Source organism: Clarias gariepinus, chromosome 3 (assembly GCF_024256425.1).
Source record: "Clarias gariepinus isolate MV-2021 ecotype Netherlands chromosome 3, CGAR_prim_01v2, whole genome shotgun sequence".
Lineage (NCBI taxonomy): Eukaryota > Metazoa > Chordata > Actinopteri > Siluriformes > Clariidae > Clarias > Clarias gariepinus.
In genome coordinates, this window is record NC_071102.1 from 24881943 (window position 1) to 24903239 (window position 21297).

At 36.0% G+C, this 21297-nt stretch overlaps 1 protein-coding gene across 2 annotated transcripts; it reads left to right on the forward strand.

Annotated features, from left to right (window-relative positions):
* Window positions 1–10015: 10015 nt before the first annotated feature.
* Window positions 10016–21297, forward strand: tmem106bb (transmembrane protein 106Bb). 2 transcript variants are annotated; one of them, XM_053493169.1, is made up of 8 exons: window positions 10016–10093; window positions 13992–14236; window positions 15238–15301; window positions 16843–17002; window positions 17164–17304; window positions 17695–17744; window positions 18562–18615; window positions 19758–21297. In XM_053493169.1, the coding sequence occupies exons 2-8, from the start codon at window positions 14032–14034 to the stop codon at window positions 19885–19887; spliced, it is 804 nt and encodes a 267-aa protein (XP_053349144.1). In that variant the 5' UTR covers window positions 10016–10093; window positions 13992–14031; the 3' UTR covers window positions 19888–21297. The 2 variants fall into 2 exon arrangements, with proteins under 2 accessions (XP_053349144.1, XP_053349145.1); XM_053493170.1 differs by lacking the exon at window positions 10016–10093 and adding an exon at window positions 10114–10167.

Here is a 21297-nt window from a genome sequence, read left to right on the forward strand (position 1 = left end):
AGAAATGTATAGTAAAATTAAGCGCCACCGTATTATTTTTTTAAATAAATTAAACAAGAGAAGTGTAAAAATAATGAAAAGTAATTTACAAAAAAATATATATTATAATAGGAAAAAATATAATCACGAGGTACAGATGACGTAGGGAGTCAGATGACGAGGTATATGGCGTAACATGATGGGAGAATTTCTTGGATAAAGTTAGACTAGAATGGGTTAAAACATTTGGTAAGGAATTTAAATAAAGAAGTACTGAGGAGGAGACAAGGTGTTCAAACATATGTGCAAAGTTATTCCCCAGCAACAGAGCACTTACCCCCCACTTTCCACTGCCACCGAGACGTTGGTAAAACCACATGTGTAATAGAGCGTCATTTAAATTTTGACATAAGAAACCTTTGTTCACTCCACTTTACCACTATCTGGGCTCGGTTGCTGGGGCATAACCTTACACATATGATTTCAGTTTGGGTGAGAATTAAATCTCTGTAAAATCAACCAAATTAAATGACATTCCAGAATATATAAGAAACATAATGCTTGTTTTCTGCCGAGTTAAAAGAATATGGTTATAAAAATTAGGAATGTGTAAATTAGGACAGTGTGTACATGTTTCTGCAGCATGTGATTAATTCTACACAACTTCAGAGCTCTTCCCAATGTGTATTTCAACCACAGTTTAAAGGGTTTTTGAATACATGCATGCGCAGATGAAATAACAGGATGAAACAAACACACATGCTGGAGTCGACGTGGGTGACAAATTACATCACTGTGCCAAATGTCCTTCAGATCTTGATAAATAGTATCTGTAAATAGATGACAGACAGGTGAGATTTCTAACATTTCCCATAGTAAAGAATAAGGTTGTAAAAATTTTTTTAAATAAAATAAATAGAGTTTGCTGATACTCAAAAGTCTTTAATGTAACCAAACCCTTCTTATACATTATACGGTTGCAGGTCTTCTGGAAAGGTGGGGTTTGAAAGTGCAGTTAAACAATTATTTTATTAGAAGAGTTTATCTGATTATCTGATGTTTCTTTGCTTTTTAAAAAAAAAATTGGAATAATTAAGCGCAATTTTTGGCAGCTGCATGGTTCAGTCATATTTTTATTTTTTGGCAGCTGGTTCAGTCTTACAGTTTGTGACACTTGTGTGATACGGGGGAGAATGGCCATACAACCATTTAACTACAGTATCTTCAATATTGAATCTTTCCATGTTGTAAAATGTTTTTAAATCCTGCCACAGCAATTAAACCTTTTTCAGCAGCCATCGGTAAACACTGCAAATTTCAGCACTGTTCTTTTTCCACAGAAACTATCGTACTTGAGGACAAATAACTTAAACCTGATTGGTCAAAAGTTCTTTTAATACTCAATTGTTTGGACAGTTATATCGCTGATAGAAACCACGGTTCTCAACGACCCACATGGCAATGAGGAACTTCAGACTGCAACCGTTATAAACAAGTACTTTGCTAAGAGAGACCACTGATCCTAATGGCCTTCATGACCCTGATGACTTTAAGGTATCAAAATAAGTTGAATGCCCCATATACTATACTGTACAGTATATCTCACTCACACAAACGCACAAAATAGCTGCAGATCCAAGATCAGTAATGAAAAGAACTAGGGAAAAATTGCCAAATGGCATGATACTTAGTCACAAACAAACACACACATATGGAACATGATTCCAGATCTAACATGAGTAACTGAAAGCAGTATGCGAAACGATTCAACATCTCGAACTGATTTGCCCAGTTAATTGATTTTGACTCACATCTTTGAAATTGTATAGCAGGAACTCCTTTTTGGGAGTTTTTGGGTTTCTAGCCAACTGTCATCCAACTAGGTTTTAAAGAACTTCCTATTTAAATCTGAATTTTAATCAAAACTTTGGACGGGGTAAATGCAATAACAGTTTCGTATTTAAATAAACAGTTCCTTACTTGTGACAAAATGATAATACAAATTGGGAACAGAACTCCGTTGTCTGCTACACGTTAAGAATCGCAAGTGTGGAGTATGAAATATAATCTATATTTTTTATATGTAACTTGCATTTAAAGCAGGTAGGAGGTTTGCTTATTCTACAGTTCTCTACATTGAAACTGTCCCCCCCCCTTATACATTTCCTATACACATGCACCTAAAATAACTCAACAGATTGTGTGTGGTTATGTCTATGGGTCCAGCAGACCTCCACACATCACATGTATGTATATGGGGGAGGGGAGAGAAAAAAAATCCCGATTTTTATATATCTGCAATCCTGTATTAATTTATATGTTTTATTTAAAATATATAACTACTGTTTGTGTAATCCGCTGCCGTTGTTGCACCATAATTTTTCTTCATTGGATCAGTAAAGTCTGTCTATCTATCTACCTACAGTCATGTGAAAAAATTAGGACACCCTTTGAAAGCATGTGGTTTTTTGTAACATTTTTAATAAATGGTTATTTCATCTCCGTTTCAACAATACAGAGAGATTAAAGTAATCCAACTAAACAAAGAAAACTGAAGAAAAGTCTTTTCAAGATCTTCTGTAAATGTCATTCTACAAAAATGCCTATTCTAACTGAGGAAAAAGATAGGACACCCTCACATGTATTCCCTCTTAAATTGGCTCAGATCTCACACAGGTATATCACACCAGGTGCACATAATTAGTAGATCGTTACTCTGCATGTTGAATGAGGCTTGCCCTATTTAAACCTCAGACATTTAGTTTGGTGTGCTCCTGACTGTTGAAGTGAGAGTGAGCACCATGGTGAGAACAAAAGAGCTGTCAGAGGACTTCAGAAAAAAGATTGTAGCAGCCTATGAGTCTGGGAAGGGATTTAAAAAGATCTCAAAAGATTTTGAAATCAGCCATTCCACTGTCCGGAAGATAGTCTACAAGTGGAGGGCTTTCAAAACAACTGCCAACATGCCCAGGACTGGTCGCCCCAGCAAGTTCACCCCAAGAGCAGACCGCAAGATGCTAAAAGAGGTCTCCAAAAACCCTAAAGTGTCATCTCGAGAACTACAGCAGGCTCTGACTACTGTTGATGTAGAAGTACATGCCTCTACAATCAAAAAGAGACTGTACAAGTTTAACTTGCATGGGAGGTGTGCAAGGAGGAAACCTTTGCTTTCCAAGAGAAACATCGAGGCCAGACTGACATTTGCCAGAGATAAAGTTGACAAAGACCAGGACTTCTGGAATAATGTTCTTTGGACAGATGAGTCCAAAATTGAATTATTTGGACACAACAGCAGAGGACATGTTTGGCGTAAACCAAACACAGCATTCCAAGAAAAGAACCTCATACCAACTGTGAAGCATGGAGGTGGAAGTGTCATGGTTTGGGGCTGTTTTGCTGCAGCAGGACCTGGTCAGCTCACCATCATAGAATCCACGATGAATTCTACTGTGTATCAGAAGGTGCTTGAAGAACATGTGAGACCATCAGTTAGAAAATTAAAGCTGAAGCGGAACTGGACCATGCAACATGACAATGACCCAAAACATACTAGTAAATCAACCAAAGATTGGCTGAAAAAGAAGAAATGGAGAGTCCTGGAATGGCCAAGTCAAAGTCCAGATTTGAATCCCATTGAGATGCTGTGGGGTGACTTGAAAAGGGCTGTACGCGCAAGAAACCCCTCAAACATCTCACAGCTGAAAAAGTTCTGCATTGAGGAGTGGGGTAAAATTTCCTCAGACCGATGTCGAAGACTGGTAGATGGCTACAAGAACCGTCTCACTGCAGTTATTTCAGCCAAAGGAGGTAACACTCGCTATTAGGGGCAAGGGTGTCCTATCTTTTTCCTCAGTTAGAATAGGCATTTTTGTAGAATGACATTTACAGAAGATCTTGAAAAGACTTTTCTTCAGTTTTCTTTGTTTAGTTGGATTACTTTAATCTATCTGTATTGTTGAAACGGAGATGAAATAACCATTTATTAAAAATGTTACAAAAAACCACATGCTTTCAAAGGGTGTCCTAATTTTTTCACATGACTGTACCTACTACATGCTTAACCTTTTCATTAGTTAGCATTTGTAAAAACCTTTGACCTAGACCTGATTAGAAAAGCTGTATTCTGTATTTTCTCCTTCTCGTGTATAAAATATATAGGTTTGTCTTTTATTTTTAGATTTTGTATTTAAATAAACAGTACTTGTAACAAAATAATGACAATACAATTTGGGAACAGAACTCAGCTCAGTCTGCTCCATGTTGAGATTTGCTGGTGTGTATGCGATATATATATATATATATATATATATATATATATATATATATATATATATATATATAGTTTGCCGTATTATATTTATCTTATTTTTTTTTATATATACAGCTGAGCAGTTGAGGGTCAAGAGCTTTGCTTAAGGTTCCATATTGAACTTTTAAACCTCATTGCACACAAGGAGTGATCGGGACAGAATTATATCGCCCAAATGAGGATGGGCTCCCTGTTGAGTATAGTTCCTCTCTAGGTTTTTTTTTTTTCTTAAGGGATTTTTTATTTTACCACCCACGTCTTGCTCATCACGGACAAACTATACCATGTTTTTTTTTTTTCTCTGTACATGTTCTGTAATCGCGTTGTGATTATGGCCATTGTTAAGCTATTATACAAATCAAACTGAACCGAGTTGTTGAAAGTAAGGATTTTATTCATAAAATCGTATCATTTTCTTTATAGTAAATCCTCCTACTTTAATCCTCATCTAATTACATGGTACAAATTTACTTTTAAATTATCATTCCCAATTTTTAACCTACTACTATGTCACAATAGGTCTTTCCAGTGTAGGTTCAGATTAGATTTTTTTTATAGGTTTAAATTTAGTCACCATTTTTGTATTGGTTTAGTGGTTATTAAAACATATTTCTGTTGTCCGTTTCTTTTTGTTTGAACATCACCAACACATTTTTTTTGTTTTTAATCGATCAAAATCCCCTTTTTTTGTTTTGGTTTCTTGCTGTTTAAACAGCAGTATCACCTGAGCGGTTTGTTGCACCTGGGAGTTTGAACCACTTACCAGTAACATTCTTCAGATTCTCCGGTGACAAATAAGAAAGAAGAAAAAAAAAAACCTGTAAAGTCACAAATCATTGGTTATACATGTATACAGAGCATCAAGAACATTTTCAAGCAAGAACAGTGATTTTTTTTTTTTAAGATTACAATACATACAGTATACCTATTTTTTTTGTCAACAGATTACCTGCATTTTTTTTATGTTCTTTACATAAGGCATGAGACTACGGGCACTCACCTGCACAGCACTCCACGATGAGACTATGGGCGCTCCCCTTACCGCACTCTGGCTTAAGGCTACGAGCACACCCCGTACCACAATCTAGGATTAGGCTATGAACGCTTCCCGTACCGCACTCACCGCGAAAAGCCTACAGGCATGCCCCATACCTTTGTGGGAGTGGGCTACGGGCCTTTTCGGGTTGTGGTTATGAGTGAACCGTACCTTTTCGGGTTGTGGTGATGGGTGACCTGTACCTTGTCTGGATGTTGTTACAGGTGACCCTTTCAGAATGGTACCTTTTTTTGGATGCAATCCTGTAAACCTGCAAACCTGTAATACATGTAAATACCTTTTCTCAGAGTGGTTACTGGTACCTTTCAGTTTTTTTTAGGTTTGGTATCATATCCTTTTTTTTAGGATTTTTTTTCAAGTTCACCCATATCTTTGTTCAGTTTTGTTGTGTGTGACTGATGGTACTGGTGTGCAGGTGTAGCTGTAGGCCAGTGACACAGTGGCGAGCGATGGGGCGTTCTGCTGGCACTGATCCCTTTGTGAGTCAAGAACGCCAGCAAGGAGTCGAACTGCTTCTTACACTTCCCACACAGGAAGACATCGTCATCATCTAAAGGGGAAAAAAGAAAGACGTAAATGACTCAGTGTATGCTTGATGCACTGTATTTTCGGGACAAAGCTTTGGACTGCGAACTGGTAATAATTTACCTCTAGCACAGCAGTACACACCCGAACAGTACACACCTAGTACACACCCCAGTACAATACCTTTTTCAAGTTTTCTTTGAACACCACAACACCGTTTTTGATCAGTACTTTTTTTCAGTTTATTTAAACACTACAGTACCCAGTCTTACTTGTCTGCCATCTTGTGGTCAGTTTTGGAACTGCTGGAGAACGTTGGTCAGAACAGGCTTGTCCTATAATATAATATCGTTAGGTTTCATACATTGTAGGACCTGAAACCTTACTGGTGTATAAACAAAATTCAGTTAATCATGATTTTATATATGAAATAATTATCATGATTTTATATATGAAATAAGAATATATAATACACAAATACAGACGACATAGCAAAATGTATAACTGTATAACCTTTAGCTGTAAAATTTACACTAAAACTCAAGTTATAAAAGTGAATTGAATCATGATTCTGGACTAACGGAAGCTTGTTTATGCACTTAGTTAAACAACCAGACAGTAAGGTTTCAGGTCCTAGAATGAAACGTAACGATATAAATGAAATAGCAAGTTCCGGACTCCTCACTTTTCCTTACATTATATAGACGTGATAAAGTCTTTTCAGCCATGTCACAAGTTCTCCAACAGTTCCATAACTGACCACAAGATGGCAGACATGATATGTCAGTTATCTGCCTAACGTAGAAGAAGAACAGGCAGAATTTAAGCAGACAAAGAAGAACATGTAAGGTTCTGCTGCTTGGCAACAGAGACTCACTACGTTTACACTTTATGCTGTTGTTAAGCGTTGAGCACGTTCTGAATTGGGTTGTTTGTGTTTAGTGTTTGTTTTCTTCCCAATTCTACAGCACCCGTGTTTATTCAGGTTAAATGTGTTTATAAACACTGGTTGTCGTTCTACATGTGGGGTTGTGTTTACACATTTATTATCGATAACTCAATAACATCGACAAGGTTTGCAACATGTAGGAAAATAACTAAAGATAACTTTTAGTAAAGAAGTTACTGAATCAGAAACATAGAGACATTACTGTGACAAACAAACGATATAAACGCACATTCCGAAGCAACAACACACACAGAAATTAAATGCACCTAATTGTAAACATTCCACTCTTCTTATATGTTTATTATTGTACATATTGTATATTATGTTGTGTGAACTGGCTGCTAATGATACAATTTCCCTTTGGGATTAATAAAGTATTTCTATCTATCGAGCTATCTGTAGCAGACACTAATTGAGTGGTCACTAAACACACACCAGTTCTGGGATAATTGGAACAAACTTGAAAAAAGAAAGAAAGAGAGCGAACCGGGGCATTCAAAATGGGGATTTTCTAGACAACACATGACCAAAACATTGAATCTAACACAAACTCGCATCAAGAGAAAGTCTGAAAAAGTTTAACTGGCTATAAGAGACAAACCAAAACCCTTTTGGACTTTATAATTCCTGAGCCTTAAAGACAAAATGACCAACCTGAATCCACACCTGGAACTTTGCATGTCGTTTTGCACACTGTTCTGCTCATGACTGGACATTGCTATCCTATTTCATTCCAATTTCAACTCTATTTTTCTTCAGAAACAAGGGCCTTTACATGAGATTTTCCTGCGTAGCTCATACACACTTGCACGTATACATACAGTATAAAACCCGGCACACATTCAGATCTCATTGAGCTGAACAACTTTCACACTGCATGTCATGGGCTCAGATAAAGATATTCTGCTTGTCTTGTCAAACTTAAATTATATTCCACCTGTAATATTAGATGTTTAAGTATAGTTGGTGTAGGTGACACACTGCATATTAAATTTAATTTAGGTTTTCCTAGTTTTGTAATTTGCATGGTGGTCTACTCATTTTGTTTTGCCCTTAGATATGCCCTTAAGGATTCCCAAACTGTTTAGGATGACATACCTGGAGTTTGGTTGATGTTAAAAAAAAACAAAAATCTATCTCTGATCTCATAAAGATCACAAACTTATCATCTAAAAAAAGCAAGGAGTTAAATCTCCAAGGACAATAGTTAGATCCTGCACTGGGGATATGAATTGACCGAGTCAGTGGAGAGTGGTCTGATGTCACGTATCAGAATCTGTTACATGAAGTTTTCTTTTTATCTAAAAGTAAATAAATTATGTGTGGAAAAGTATTAAGTACTGGAGAATAAAATGAGGATTTTTTTGTAGCAGGACTTTAGAAATGCCAAACATCTATTTAGCTAGCTAATCCATAAGCCTGCTGATTTGGAGGTAGGCGTTTTCTTAGGGGAATAGATCCACAAAGAAAGAAGAAAAATCAAAAAAGTACTCCAAGGATATCGGTGAATAGAAACTAAGCAGTTCGACTAAACTGCACACAAGATCGTGTCTGCACTCAAAACAAACAGTACAAAAGTAGTTAAAAGTCCAGCATCAGGAGATTATTTGAGACCTTCATTAAGCAGATTCCTTGTTGTGTTAAGTGCAGAACTCTGGCAGAAGACTGGAGTGACTCAAACTGATTACTGTCATTTAAGATGAGCATGAACCTGTGTAGCAACTGCTTTCTCTAGAAGTTTAGCAATCATCTAGAGATTTGAGATCTGACAGAATTTACTGATATTAGTGTTTGCACAAGGATTCGTAACAAGTTAAGTTAATGCAGCTGTTTTAAAAGAAGACTGAACAAGGCGTGAGATGAGAGAGGAGTAAATGATAGGGATGGAAATCACTAGTCACCCACCTGTTATGATATAGCGGTACCTCTTTGCTGATTCGATTAAAATCAAATTTAAATTGAAATTTTATTTGTCACCTACACAGTCATACACAGTACGATATGCAATAAAATGCTTAGACAACTGGCTGTGACCTTAAAATAAAAGATTATTAATAGAAAATAAATATGAAAAAGAAAATAGAAGGTAAATTTAACTAAGATGAATAAAATAACTGTACAGTACAAAAAAAACAATATAAGAAAAATATCGAAAATAAAAGAAACAGCTGTACAGTATAAAAATATAGAATTTGTAGATTTTTTTGTGTAGGAATGAAGTTGAATAAAAATTGAAATGTCCAGGGGGTGCGCAAATTTGCCTGAAAGTGTCATGATTCACATATTTATAGTGACTATGTGCATCAGAGAAACAGAATTTCCAGAAGTTGTGCAAATATGCCTGAAAGTGACATATTTAAAGTGACTTATAAGGATCACGATTTTATAGCTACGTATTCCAAATCGACGTTACATTTTGGTCGGTGATTAAGGACATTTCCGTTCTGTAATCTGCTGTTTACTTTCAGACTCGTAGTAATGAATCCATGTCTCGTAACCAGTAATGCTGCTCTTTTTTGTGCAAATCACAAATGAAGCATAAATTTTTGCTCACACCACAGTTACAAATGAACTGACATAACAACACTTGTGTTACTACATATACGGCTTATGATGTATGTAAGCCGGAGTACAGCCTGGACAGGGTGCCAATCCATCACAGGGCACACTACAGGAAATTTGGAAAAAACAATTAGCCTAATTAGACTGTGGGAGAAAACTTACCAAACACTGGGAGAACATGCAAACACCATCAACACAGGAATCGAACCCTGTAGGTGCAAGCCGACAGGGCTAGGATCTAAGCTCCTTAACTCACTCACTTATCACCTATACACTCTATCCTGTATTCAGGTTTGCGAGAGGCTAGGAGCTTATCCCAGGAGACTTAGGGTAAAAAGTGGGGTACACCCTGGACAGGGGGCCAATCCATCACAGGGCACACTGCAGGTAATTTGTGAACACCGATTAGCCAAATTACAATGTGGGAGAAAACCCACCAAACACTGGGACAATGTGCAAACTCCACGCACAAGGGAATCGAACCTGGCCGGGAATCGAACCCGGGCCATGTAGGTGCAAGGCGACAGTGCTAACCTCTAAGCTCCTTGACCCGCACTCTTATTATTTAGCGTGTTATGTAAGACACGTCCAACAGGGGTCAGTAACGCTCCGCTGAGTCACGTGTTATAAACTACACGAAGAAGAAGAAACAGGTTTTGCCTGATAAACAAATTTGGGCTGAGAGGACTTTCGCAGAAAATAACGAAAGAAGGTAAGAGTAATAACAACAGCGACGACGACGACAGTAATAAAAACATTTGGATAAAGATATAATATTTGAATAATGTAAGTTATGCTGTCTGCAGGCTGGGATGTATTTCTCTTACAGCTGGTTAAAGCGAGCTAACAATCCAGTTAGCTTCACTTCACGAGCTTCACTTCACGAGTTGTGTGTAAGATGTGTTCTGTAGTTATTTATGTCACCCTGTAGGGTGAAATGTTCCCGGATATCTTTGCTAAAAGAAACACAGACTGAGACTTAGTGTTTGTTGTCATCATGGCGTGTTCATGAACTAAAACACACACACACACACACACACACACAGGCTTTTCCATGTACAGTATCTCTCCAGTGTGTCTCGTTTACAGCTGTGGCCAAAAGTTATTTTTTTGAAATGTCACAAATATAAATTTTCACAAAGTCTGCTGTTTTAGTGTTTTTTAGGATCTTTTTGTCAGATGTTACTATGGTAAAATACTTATTTTACCGAGGAATTTACCAATTAATTCATTAAAGATTCTACAATGTGGTTTTCTGGATTTTTTATTTTTATTTTAATTTTGTATCTCATAGTTGAGGTATACCTATGATAAAAATTACTGGCTCTTCATTTTAAGTGGGAGAACTTGCACAATTGGTGGCTGACAAAATACTTTTTTGCCCCACTGTAATTACAAGCATTTCAAGTGTCAAAGGTGTTCATTTAAAGGTGTTACAATTACTATATTAAGTTTATACAAAGAATCAATATTTGCAGGGTTGACCCTTTTTTTTTCACCTCTGCAGTTCGCCCTGGCCTGCTGTCAGTCAACTTCTAGTTCACATCCTGACTGATGGCAGCCCGTTCTTACATACTCAATACTATGAGTTTGTCAGAATTTGAATAGTTTTTGTTAGTCCACCTGCCTCTTAAGGATCGACCACAAATTCTTAAAGAGATTTATGTCTGCGGAGTGTCCTGGCTACGGACCCAAAATATTTATGTTCTGTTTCCACTTAGTTATCACTTGTGCCTTATAGAATGCTGCTCCATCGTGCTGGAAAGGTATTTTTCATCTCTGTTGTCTGTCGTTTTTTATTCATGGCTGTGTTATCATGAGCCTACTCCCTTAATTGAAAAGGAAACTCAGTCACAATGTAGTGAAAGGGGACATTTAAGAGTCAAGATTTATTAGACGCTTACAGGGTTTGATATCCAAATAAATAATCCTTGTTTTTTTTATTTGTTAAATGATACACACAAACAGTACACGATGACTGTCAAGGCGAATCACCTAAGTTTTATAGTACAGTGTTTTCGTTATATTTAGTATCTTGGTAAAAGATAACAGTTAACATCAGTCTAATCTCAGTCTTGAAAAAGAGATCTATTAATGTTTGTACATAAGGGATGGGAATCACCATTCACCTCCCAAGATAATATTATCATGATACCTGAGTGCTGATTAAATTTATATTGCGATTTTGTAGGTATCCAGATTGTTTAAATATTCTGATTTGGTATTACTGTAAATTTCCTCCGATTTTTATTTTAAAAAGTTTAAAAAGAATAATTTAATGTAGCCCATTCTTTAATACATGAGTTTTCTCGCTTCAAAACCAATCGCAGCATTTAAACAATACAAGCTAACTTTAAATAACATTTAACTGAGCAGCACGTATCTCTGTCATGCCATCCGCCATAATGATTATTTCTAAACAAACTGGGCAAATAATTAATTCCTATTATACGTGAGGAAAATGTGTAAATAGTACAGAGTTCGGATTATAAAGGAAAGGAAATGTTTTATCCTCTCAAACGCCTCCAAAGTCTTAAAACTCAACTTGACAGTGAGCATGCATGCCTGTTGGGCTTCTAAAGCATGCGGTTTCCAACTAATTGGCATTTGTGCTGTTTTAAGACTAGTGTTAAACATATTAGGGTTTAACACTTATTCGGCCACAAAGTTTGGAGAAAAAGGCAGAAAAATGTGTTTCTGTTGTGCCACTCTGGAGACATTGCTGGAGCTTCTTTGTTCGGTACACGGTTGTTTATATTTGACGCTGATCAATCTGAAAACCAGACATTCTGGTCACATTGGCTGGTTTTCTTTATTATTAATGTAAAAAATATTTTTTAAAAGAATAACTTAGTAGATTTTTCCCCATTTCTATTCTACAGTTTTAGTAGTCATGCATATACAGTATTTGATGTATTGCTGAGCATGTTTAAAAATTCATCTGCATTTTTGCTTTGTTCTTGGCTTCTTGGAATTTAGTAAGATATCTACTTTTATCATCCTTTCCCATATTTTCATACCCACATGTGTTGGTTATTCGATTCTTTTAATCTCAGTAATCTTTCACACAGGCTTCCATTAGCAGTGGTCTTAGAGTATCCTCCTGTCCTGGACATTGCTTGTTTTGCGTTTTCTCCTCACGAACACACCCACTTCAACCCAGGAAGGGGCTGTTTGTTTGTGAAGGTTGGGATAGGGAAAAGACCAAGGCTAGACATGGGAACCTTTGATGCAACACAATGGAAAATGTTTCTAGGAAATGGTTTAACAAACTTATCATAATGTATGAATGGGCATGTGTCGCTTCTGTATCGTTTAAATGTTTATCTTTTCGACTACCTTGTACATTTAAAGGATATACACTGTCTGGTGGAAAAAATTAAAAGTCGCACACTTTAAGATTTCATTCAGTCATTCACACATAATGTGGTGGAGTGTGAAAATGATTCCTCATCCTCACAGAACCAATTCTTCTAATCCTGGAATATGCTCGTGCCATCAGGGAAGAAAAACTCCATAGATGTGATAACATGGTCATTCACTCCATTCAGGTCGTCAGCTGACTTCATTTTATTGCTGCATGACTTTGAGCTCATCGCTCTGGAATAGGTAAAATCTGGACTCACCAGACCACATGATCTTTTTACATCATTCCAAAGTCCGATCTTTATACTCCCTAACAAGTTGAAGTCTTTTTTTTCCCCTCTGATTAGTCTCACTAACAAGTGGTTTTCTTATAGCTGCACTGAGCAGCACATACAGCTGTTTAGTTTCAATCCTGTGAGCTTTCATCACATTGTGTGTGTATGTGTATGGAAATGCTCTTACTTTTTCTGTATTAAACATAGCTATTTTTTTTATTCAGATTTTTTTCCTATGCAGCTTCAACAGGTTATTTCTGTTCATGATTTTTTCTGACCATCTTTCTTCCGCAAAGTGGACGGTTTAGCATATTCCTTCCAGATCTTTATAATATACTTTATACTTTTTACTTTTTATACAATTGTATGCAAGAAGTGTCCACAGATCGTATACAATTTAAACACTTTAAAATATGCTTCTACTGAAATATTTCCTGAGTAAACCAAAGGACTAAGCAGCTGTATTGTGACTGTAGGTAAAGATGTAGAAATTCCAAAGGCACAAATAGGCATAGGCATTTGGAAGCCGTTAACTTTAACAGAACAACATTGTTAATATTATGTAAGTATAATCTTTAATAAGATCTCTTTGGATTGCTATAGGCTTAATGTCTTTCTGTGCTCTTAATGGATTTTTTTTCTTGCTTAAGCTTTAATTCTTTGTTGATCGAGAGGCAAATTGTAAGAATTTGTGGCAAAAAACCAAACAAACAAAAAAAAAACCCTGGTATGCAACGAGATTGACCATTTTGCCTAAATCTCAGGATTGTGGCTACACCGGAGGGGTCGGGTTATTACTTTTTTTCCTGAAGAGTGTTTACAGTCATGCTGCCCAATAATATTGTACTCCCATTATGTTTAGTGTATTATTTTGGTTTAAGCTTACACTGGCTAAGTGAAAAAAGGCAGCATTTGTTGAGCAAGCCTTGAGTTGAGTTTTGACCCTTGTGTCCTATTTCTATATCTTAGATCTGAGTAAAAGCTTAGCTCCGGAAGTCCGGGTGCGATCATGGGGAAGACACTATCCCACCTGTCCAAGCAGACGTGCCATGAGGAGAACCACACCACTCTGACCTCTGGCCACGAGTACAACCGCATGCCAAGTGAGGACGGCAAGACCGGTGGAGATGTCTCTCAGTTCCCGTATGTGGAGTTTACTGGCAGAGACAGTGTCACCTGCCCAACATGCCAAGGCACTGGCAGAATCCCACGAGGTAAACGTTACATAAATAAAAAAATAAAATAAAAGAAAACAGAGGAGCGCATTACCTCCACAAGCTGTTCACCTAATATAGAGAGAAGTTGCCCAACAGCAAATAGTCTACATGTTGATGTGGTAACACTTTAACTTTAACATTAATTCAGTATTCTCACATTTAAGCATCATTATCAACCCCTAAACAATACTTGGTTGAAATTGCTTTTAAAGTTGTATGTAAGGCTGTAGCTATCAAATATTTTAATCGAGTATTCTGCCAAAATTTAATCAAGTAATCGGATAATGTACTTTTGCTTAATTAAACAGCAATGTTAAATATATAAGAAACAAAGATTAATTGGTGTTCTTTTTAGAAAAATCTACTTTTATTTTTTAAATGCATACAGCATTTTATCAAAAATAAACACTGTCATTATTCACAATACAAGGAATAGCTTAAAGTTGACTGAGATGAATTAAGTGCATTACAGTACCATACATTCTTATTTTAAAGCCTTTTCTCAGATGCAAAAACTAAAAAAAAAAAAAAAGGTATTTCACATGACTATAAAAAAAATAAACTAAGGCAAACATTTAAATAAATAATTATACAAAAACACTAAGTTGTGCAACTCAACTTTCAGGACTAAAAGATTATAAATTATTAGCTTTATTAATGTTGTTAGCAATTTTATGCATATTTAAATACATGCTGTATGCCTGTTTTGAAATGCATGTGGTGTCATTAGTCAATTCCTGCCCATGACTAATTATCAGGCCTTAACCTTCATATTCAAATTGTGAAAGTGTTGTTCTGGGAGCAGGATGAATCATTTTCACACATGTTTTCGCAGCCACACTGTGCACCGTCATTAAAGTTAAAGGCGGTCAATGAAATCTTAAAGTGTGCGACTTTTCACACACTCTGTGTCTTTCACACTGTTAAGTGGAAAATTGCTATAAAAGACTGTAAAGCTGTCATGTTAAAGATAGAGATAAAGATTTTTTTTCTTGCAGGTCAGGAAAATCAGCTGGTGGCGTTGATTCCGTACAGTGACCAGAGACTGAGGCCAAGACGGACGTAAGAACAGATGATAATAAGAATAATAATACTACTCTAACTGTATAAACATTGTTATCTAGAACTATGTTGACAGAAGCAAGCATGTATAATAAAACTGACACTGCGATAGAGAACTCGTAGCTTGCCATTACAATGTCAGTTAAAGCTATTAGGGCAGGGCAAAGAGGTTTAAAGATAATAAAAACCTAGTTAAGTACATTTAAGATTTATCTCAACTGTGACCATGTGTTGGTTAACACTCTCAACACACAGTTCCAGCCCTGGGGGTTTGAAAGTCACGTCTACTGTGTGCATGAGGTTTGCATGGTGTCTTTGTGCTCTCTCTATTTTTTTTTTCTGTGGGTTTTTTGGTTTCCTTTCACAGTATAAGGAAATGTGATTGAGTTTTCATGTTGCCCATTGTGTGTGATTATTGTATGCACTAGCTTATAGATGAATACCTTTATTTTCTTTTAAAAGTCATGAAAGTTTAATCACTAGCCATCATAAAGTGTGCAAAGATTTCAATATCAAAGTATGCTGCTGTAAGCTATTACTTAAAGGTACATAGCAAAAGCACTAACAACACTAAATAAAAAATTCGGACAAAAATAAAAACGCACATTTTCAGGGCAGTGGAGTACATCGACTTACATAAAGTAATAAATCTAAATATTTGTAGAAACTAATAATTAGTGAGAGATTACAACACCTTTAGTTCTTCTGTCAGTACAAATAGCACTGTGAAGTCTATAGCCAGAGAACCTGGATTCTGGGTACATACTTGGTTGTACAGTAACTATCTGGTGATTTAAGGACATGGCCTTCTGCTCATCTCGATTAAAAGACACAATAAAGATGTAATACATGCACACTTGCACATGACTGACAGTGTAATCTGCCTGTCAACATTTCAGTTTCAGAGTTAAATGAAAAGATAGAAGTTAAAGATAAATTTAAAAATGATAAATTGCGTAACGGCAGCAAGGTGGCGTAGCGGTTAGACTGGTGGCCCCGCACCTAAAGGGTTGAGGGTTCGATTTCCGCCTCAGGTCTGTGTACTTGGAGTTTGCATGTTCTCCCCATGCTTAGTGGGTTTCCTCCCACAGTCCAAACACATGCAGATTAGGCTAACTGGTATTCACATATTTGCCTGCAGTTTTTGAATGGGTGTGTGAGTGTGTGGTGTGTGCCCTGCGATGGATTGGCACTCTTTCCAGGCTGTACTCTGCCCTGTGCCCGAAGTTCCCTGGGATCCAGGCTCGAGGATTCCTGCATTCCAGTATAGGATAAGCAGTGACTGAATGAAAAAAATTGTCTTAGTCTTAGTTCTGCCTTATGTGCAGCTTTTATGTTATTTTGAATTGACATATTTTACCTGATCATATTACCTTCCATACGGTTCTACTAGATAAAATTTGGAAATATTATTTGATATTCAAAGGTTAATTAGTAATATAATTCTTAATTAAAGTTTGTTTTAATTAACATTCTGCTTACTTTTGTTCTTTAAGCTTGAAGATGGCTGATTAACCAGCAGTTCGGTTTTTGTTTTACAGAAAGCTATATGTAACAGCATCGGTCATCGTTTGCCTGCTGCTCTCAAGTTTGGCCGTGTTCTTTCTCTTCCCACGCTCCATTGATGTGACCTATGTAGGGGTGAAGTCAGTTTATGTAACCTACGACCAGGCTAAACGCAGCGTTTATCTCAATATTACTGTAAGCACCTATTAGCATTTCAGCTTTCTCTTCATGCTCTTCATGTAAAAAAAAAAAAGCTTTTTAGAGCTCTCTTTATAATCGTTATCTTTAGCTAAAGTTCTATAAGATATAAGTAATAAAGATAAATACTCACCTATCTTTGTTATTTTCTTTCATAGAACACATTGAATATTACTAACAACAACTACTACTCGGTGGACGTGGCCAACATCACAGCTCAGGTGCAGTTCTCCAAAACGGTGATCGGAAAAACACGTGTTAGCAATATTACCACCATCGGCCCTCTCGACATGAAGCAGGTAGGTCTTTTACATCGAATTTTCGATTGATAAATCCTATTTATCTATCTATATCACAACACATTACTTTCTCTCAATGTCTTATTCTGGTTTTCAGAAATTTAAGATTAAAGGGATAGTTCTGTTTTTATTCAGTTGTGTCTTGGATCAAAATTGAAAAGCATATAATTACTTAATTCCGTTCCTGGTGATAGACTTTACAGTCAGGGTGCAGTGCAGGAAAAATTATAATGACCAAGATATATCTTTATATAAATCTTTTTTTTTGTGAAGCTGCTTTGAGACAATGACAATTGTTAAAAGCGCTATATAAATAAAATTTAATTGAGTTTAATATATTGTAATGTATTTATATGCAAGACTTTATGTAATATTCTCTCTGTGTTTCAGATTGATTACATGGTGCCTACCACTATGGCTGATGAAATGAGTTACATGTAGTAAGTATCCTTTCAACTTGTCCTTATAAGCACAACTATGTAGGACAATGAACTAGAGATGAAGGGAACGTTAAACTAATGAGTAGAAAATCGCATGTGCTAGGATTTGCACACGCCCATGCACCTGTAGCCACTCAAGCTGTGCGTTCACTTTTGGGTTTTGAGACTTTGGAGGATATTTTATGTAGCGGTATGTGTTACCGCTAAACTATTTACGCATTTTTCTCCTGTGTGGTAGGAGTAAATTTAGTTGCTAAATTAGTTTAGAAATAATAATTATAGTGGATGACCGATGTGCCGATGCTTGTATTTAAAGTTGTTTTGTATTGTTTAAATGCTGCACTTGTTTTGCGAGAAAACTAATGTTTTAAGCAATGTGCTACATTTAATTAATCATTAAACTTCTTTTTTTAAAGATTAAAATTGTATCAAAATCACATAACTTTGGGATATTTAAAGAATTACCATATGTATAGAATTTTAATCAAATCGGCACCTAAGAATTGGAATAATATTGTATTGGTGATTCCCATCCCTACTATGAACACGCTTTTTTGCTAACTGTCTACATACATTTTTTTTGTCACATGCATACCCATAGCAGTCTAGGTACTGTAGTACACACCACTATATAGAGTGCTACTTCTTTTTGTTCCCAATATAAATTCTAACAATATTCCTTACTCTTTCATTTGGCTTTCTATTCAAACACATACAAATTTTAACAAGCAGATCAATCAGTGATCAAATATGCCATTTATAAGGTTGGCCCACTCAGCAAAAGTAATCTATCCCAACTTTTTATTTTTATTTTCAGTGACTACTGTACTCTGCAGACTATCAAGGTGCACAACATCGTGGTTATGATGCAGTGAGTATTGCACCATAAATGCCTGGATATTCATTTGATGTGGATAAGAAGTACGAATGATACTTCACACTTCAGACAAAAGTGGCCTATATTTGATTTAATGACCAAATTTGGTTTTCAGTGTGACCTTTATTTGACATTAGACTGAGCAGATAATGTTCCTAAAGTGGCCAACATGGGCAAAGGACCAATGCGTTGCATGATGCTTTTTCTTATGACTGCGTTCTGCGATTTTGTTTGAAATTCTCTCAAACAAAGACGGGTTGCGATATACACTCCCAGTCGCACCCAGACACACCTCCTAATTTCGTGGTCTTACCTGATTTAAAAAATAAAAATTCATTTTACTCTGTGAGACATGCTGAAGGCATCCACAATATGCAGTAATCTTTAATAAACTTGAAACAGTTGATATTGAGATGTATCTGCTACTTATGCATATTAAAGCCTCATAACGGCTCTAATCTGAGGTGCTGTTTGTTAATTGGACATTTTTGAGGCCAGTAACTCTAAATGAACTCTGCAACAGAGGTAAGTTTTACACTTGCTTTTTTGGGATGTTCTTCATAGGAGTCAGTTCTATCATGGAGCTTGATGAGTTTTGCAAATGCACTTGACACAATACTGTTCTTGCAATAATGAATCCATAGCAGCTGACCTTCTTGTCTTGAAGTAACAACTTATTGTTTTTGTTTCTTAATTACCTAATGCCATATGGGTTCTTTCATAGTTTTGAAATCTCTCTAAATTTAAACTTTCGCCCAAACTTTTAACTGATACTGTACATCTTCTACTTTCGCTTGTACATCAGCACCACCCCAAATGTTTGAGATCCCATACTTAACTATCCCGCCATTAAAACCCACCTTCATCATCTCCCATTTCCCAAGAACCTATTTATAGGGTTTATTGGGTTAAATAGATGTTAAAGTTGCACAAATTTTTATTTAACTATACAGACTGAGATTGCATTGCAAAACATTTGACCTGTCTCTGATTTAGGACCACATAAAGAAGTATCCCAATTTAGAATTACAAATTACAGATTGCATCTCCCCTTGCAGTATGAACTTCACCTTATTGTTTTTTTTTTAATGATACAGTGGAGTAACATTTCACATGTTTTTATTCTTGCTTTGCAGGGTGACTGTCACCACAGTATATTTCGGCCATGCTGAACAGGTCTCCCAGGAGATGTACCAGTACGTGGACTGTGGCGGAAACACTACATCGATGCACGAGTACAATTTAAGAACTCCTGCCTCAGACTAATGCTAAAGCTAAAGGGGTACACTGTGTTTATCTCCCATCCTTGCATTCACCATGTCCATTATATTTGTTCAGATTGCTTGGTTCCGTTACATACATTTGTTTAATAACCTGAGTGTTTTGAAATCACGAGTGATGCACTTTATTTTCTAATCAACTAGGGCCTTGCCATTGTGCAAATATGACCACTAATTATATATATTAAGACTATGTATTTAATGTCTGACAAAAGCTCTTAAGTTGCAGATGCTGCTTCACTAAAGTTCAAATGCTTTTCTGCTTTAATATATAGTCACGAATGACTGCATGTTTTTTTGAAATCTGTTGTAAAGGATGAGCAGCATTGTTGCTATTTACTAAGTATAGTTATTTATTAGAAGTTCAGTTTATATCCTGATGTTCACATCGGCTGGATTTCGGCTTGCAGCGGATATCGATGTTCTCTAGGGGGGTGAAAGTTTGCACTTTAGTCTCAAACTGAAACTTTTTTTTTTTTTAAGCTTCCTAATAGTTTTCCTATATTTGCCTCAGTTTTTGTGTTGTCTAAGATGGAAATTGAAACAAGTAAAAACACGGATTATGAAAAAGGAACATTATGTGGGGAAAAAAAGGAACAGAGTAATTCCCTAGTCTAAGTAATTTCACTTTTAGTGTTTGGAATTATACTCAAACATTCCAATGTTAAACCACATAATCATTAAAGAATAGACTGACTGTAATATATTTAAATCATGTTTAGAACGCTATTTCTAAACCTAAAAGGCTAATTTTCTTTTTTCCTTTTTTTTTTTAATCCAGCATTTGAGTTGATGAATTGTCATTTTAAACATTGTACAAGAAATGTGGATAACAAACTGCTTTTAAAACTTTTAAGCAATTTTGTATAAAGGCCTCTAGCACAACCATGATTAATTAACACTAATTAACTAAGTATTAAATTGAAAATTTGTTATGTATCAAGCATGCAAAGTTTTTTTTTTTTTTTAAATCATAAAAAAAAAAAACTATTCATGTCGGTTACATTAAACTGAATCGGTAATAATCACTGAATTTACTGAACATTTGTTTCGAAGTTTATATGTTTATCTAGTGATTTGCGCTTAAGTTATTTGTGCTTCTCAGCTAAGGATAATGATTTTACCGTCTAAACAATTAAAATAGCTTAAATATATATGGCAGACAAATAGCCGGAGGTGTCATACTGTTTAACAGCTATATCTGACGGTGTGTAAAGTTTATATCTACTACAATGCTTAAGCTTAGTTTGCAGTTTTAACAAAGAGATAATAGGTCTAGATGCTGAAAGCTTTGTGTAATAATAAAAAAAATGGCTTGTAAAATAAAAAGTGCACTGATAGTTTTGGTACATGTTCATCTTAATCATATTTTGTTTGAATAAAGATCCAAATCCTC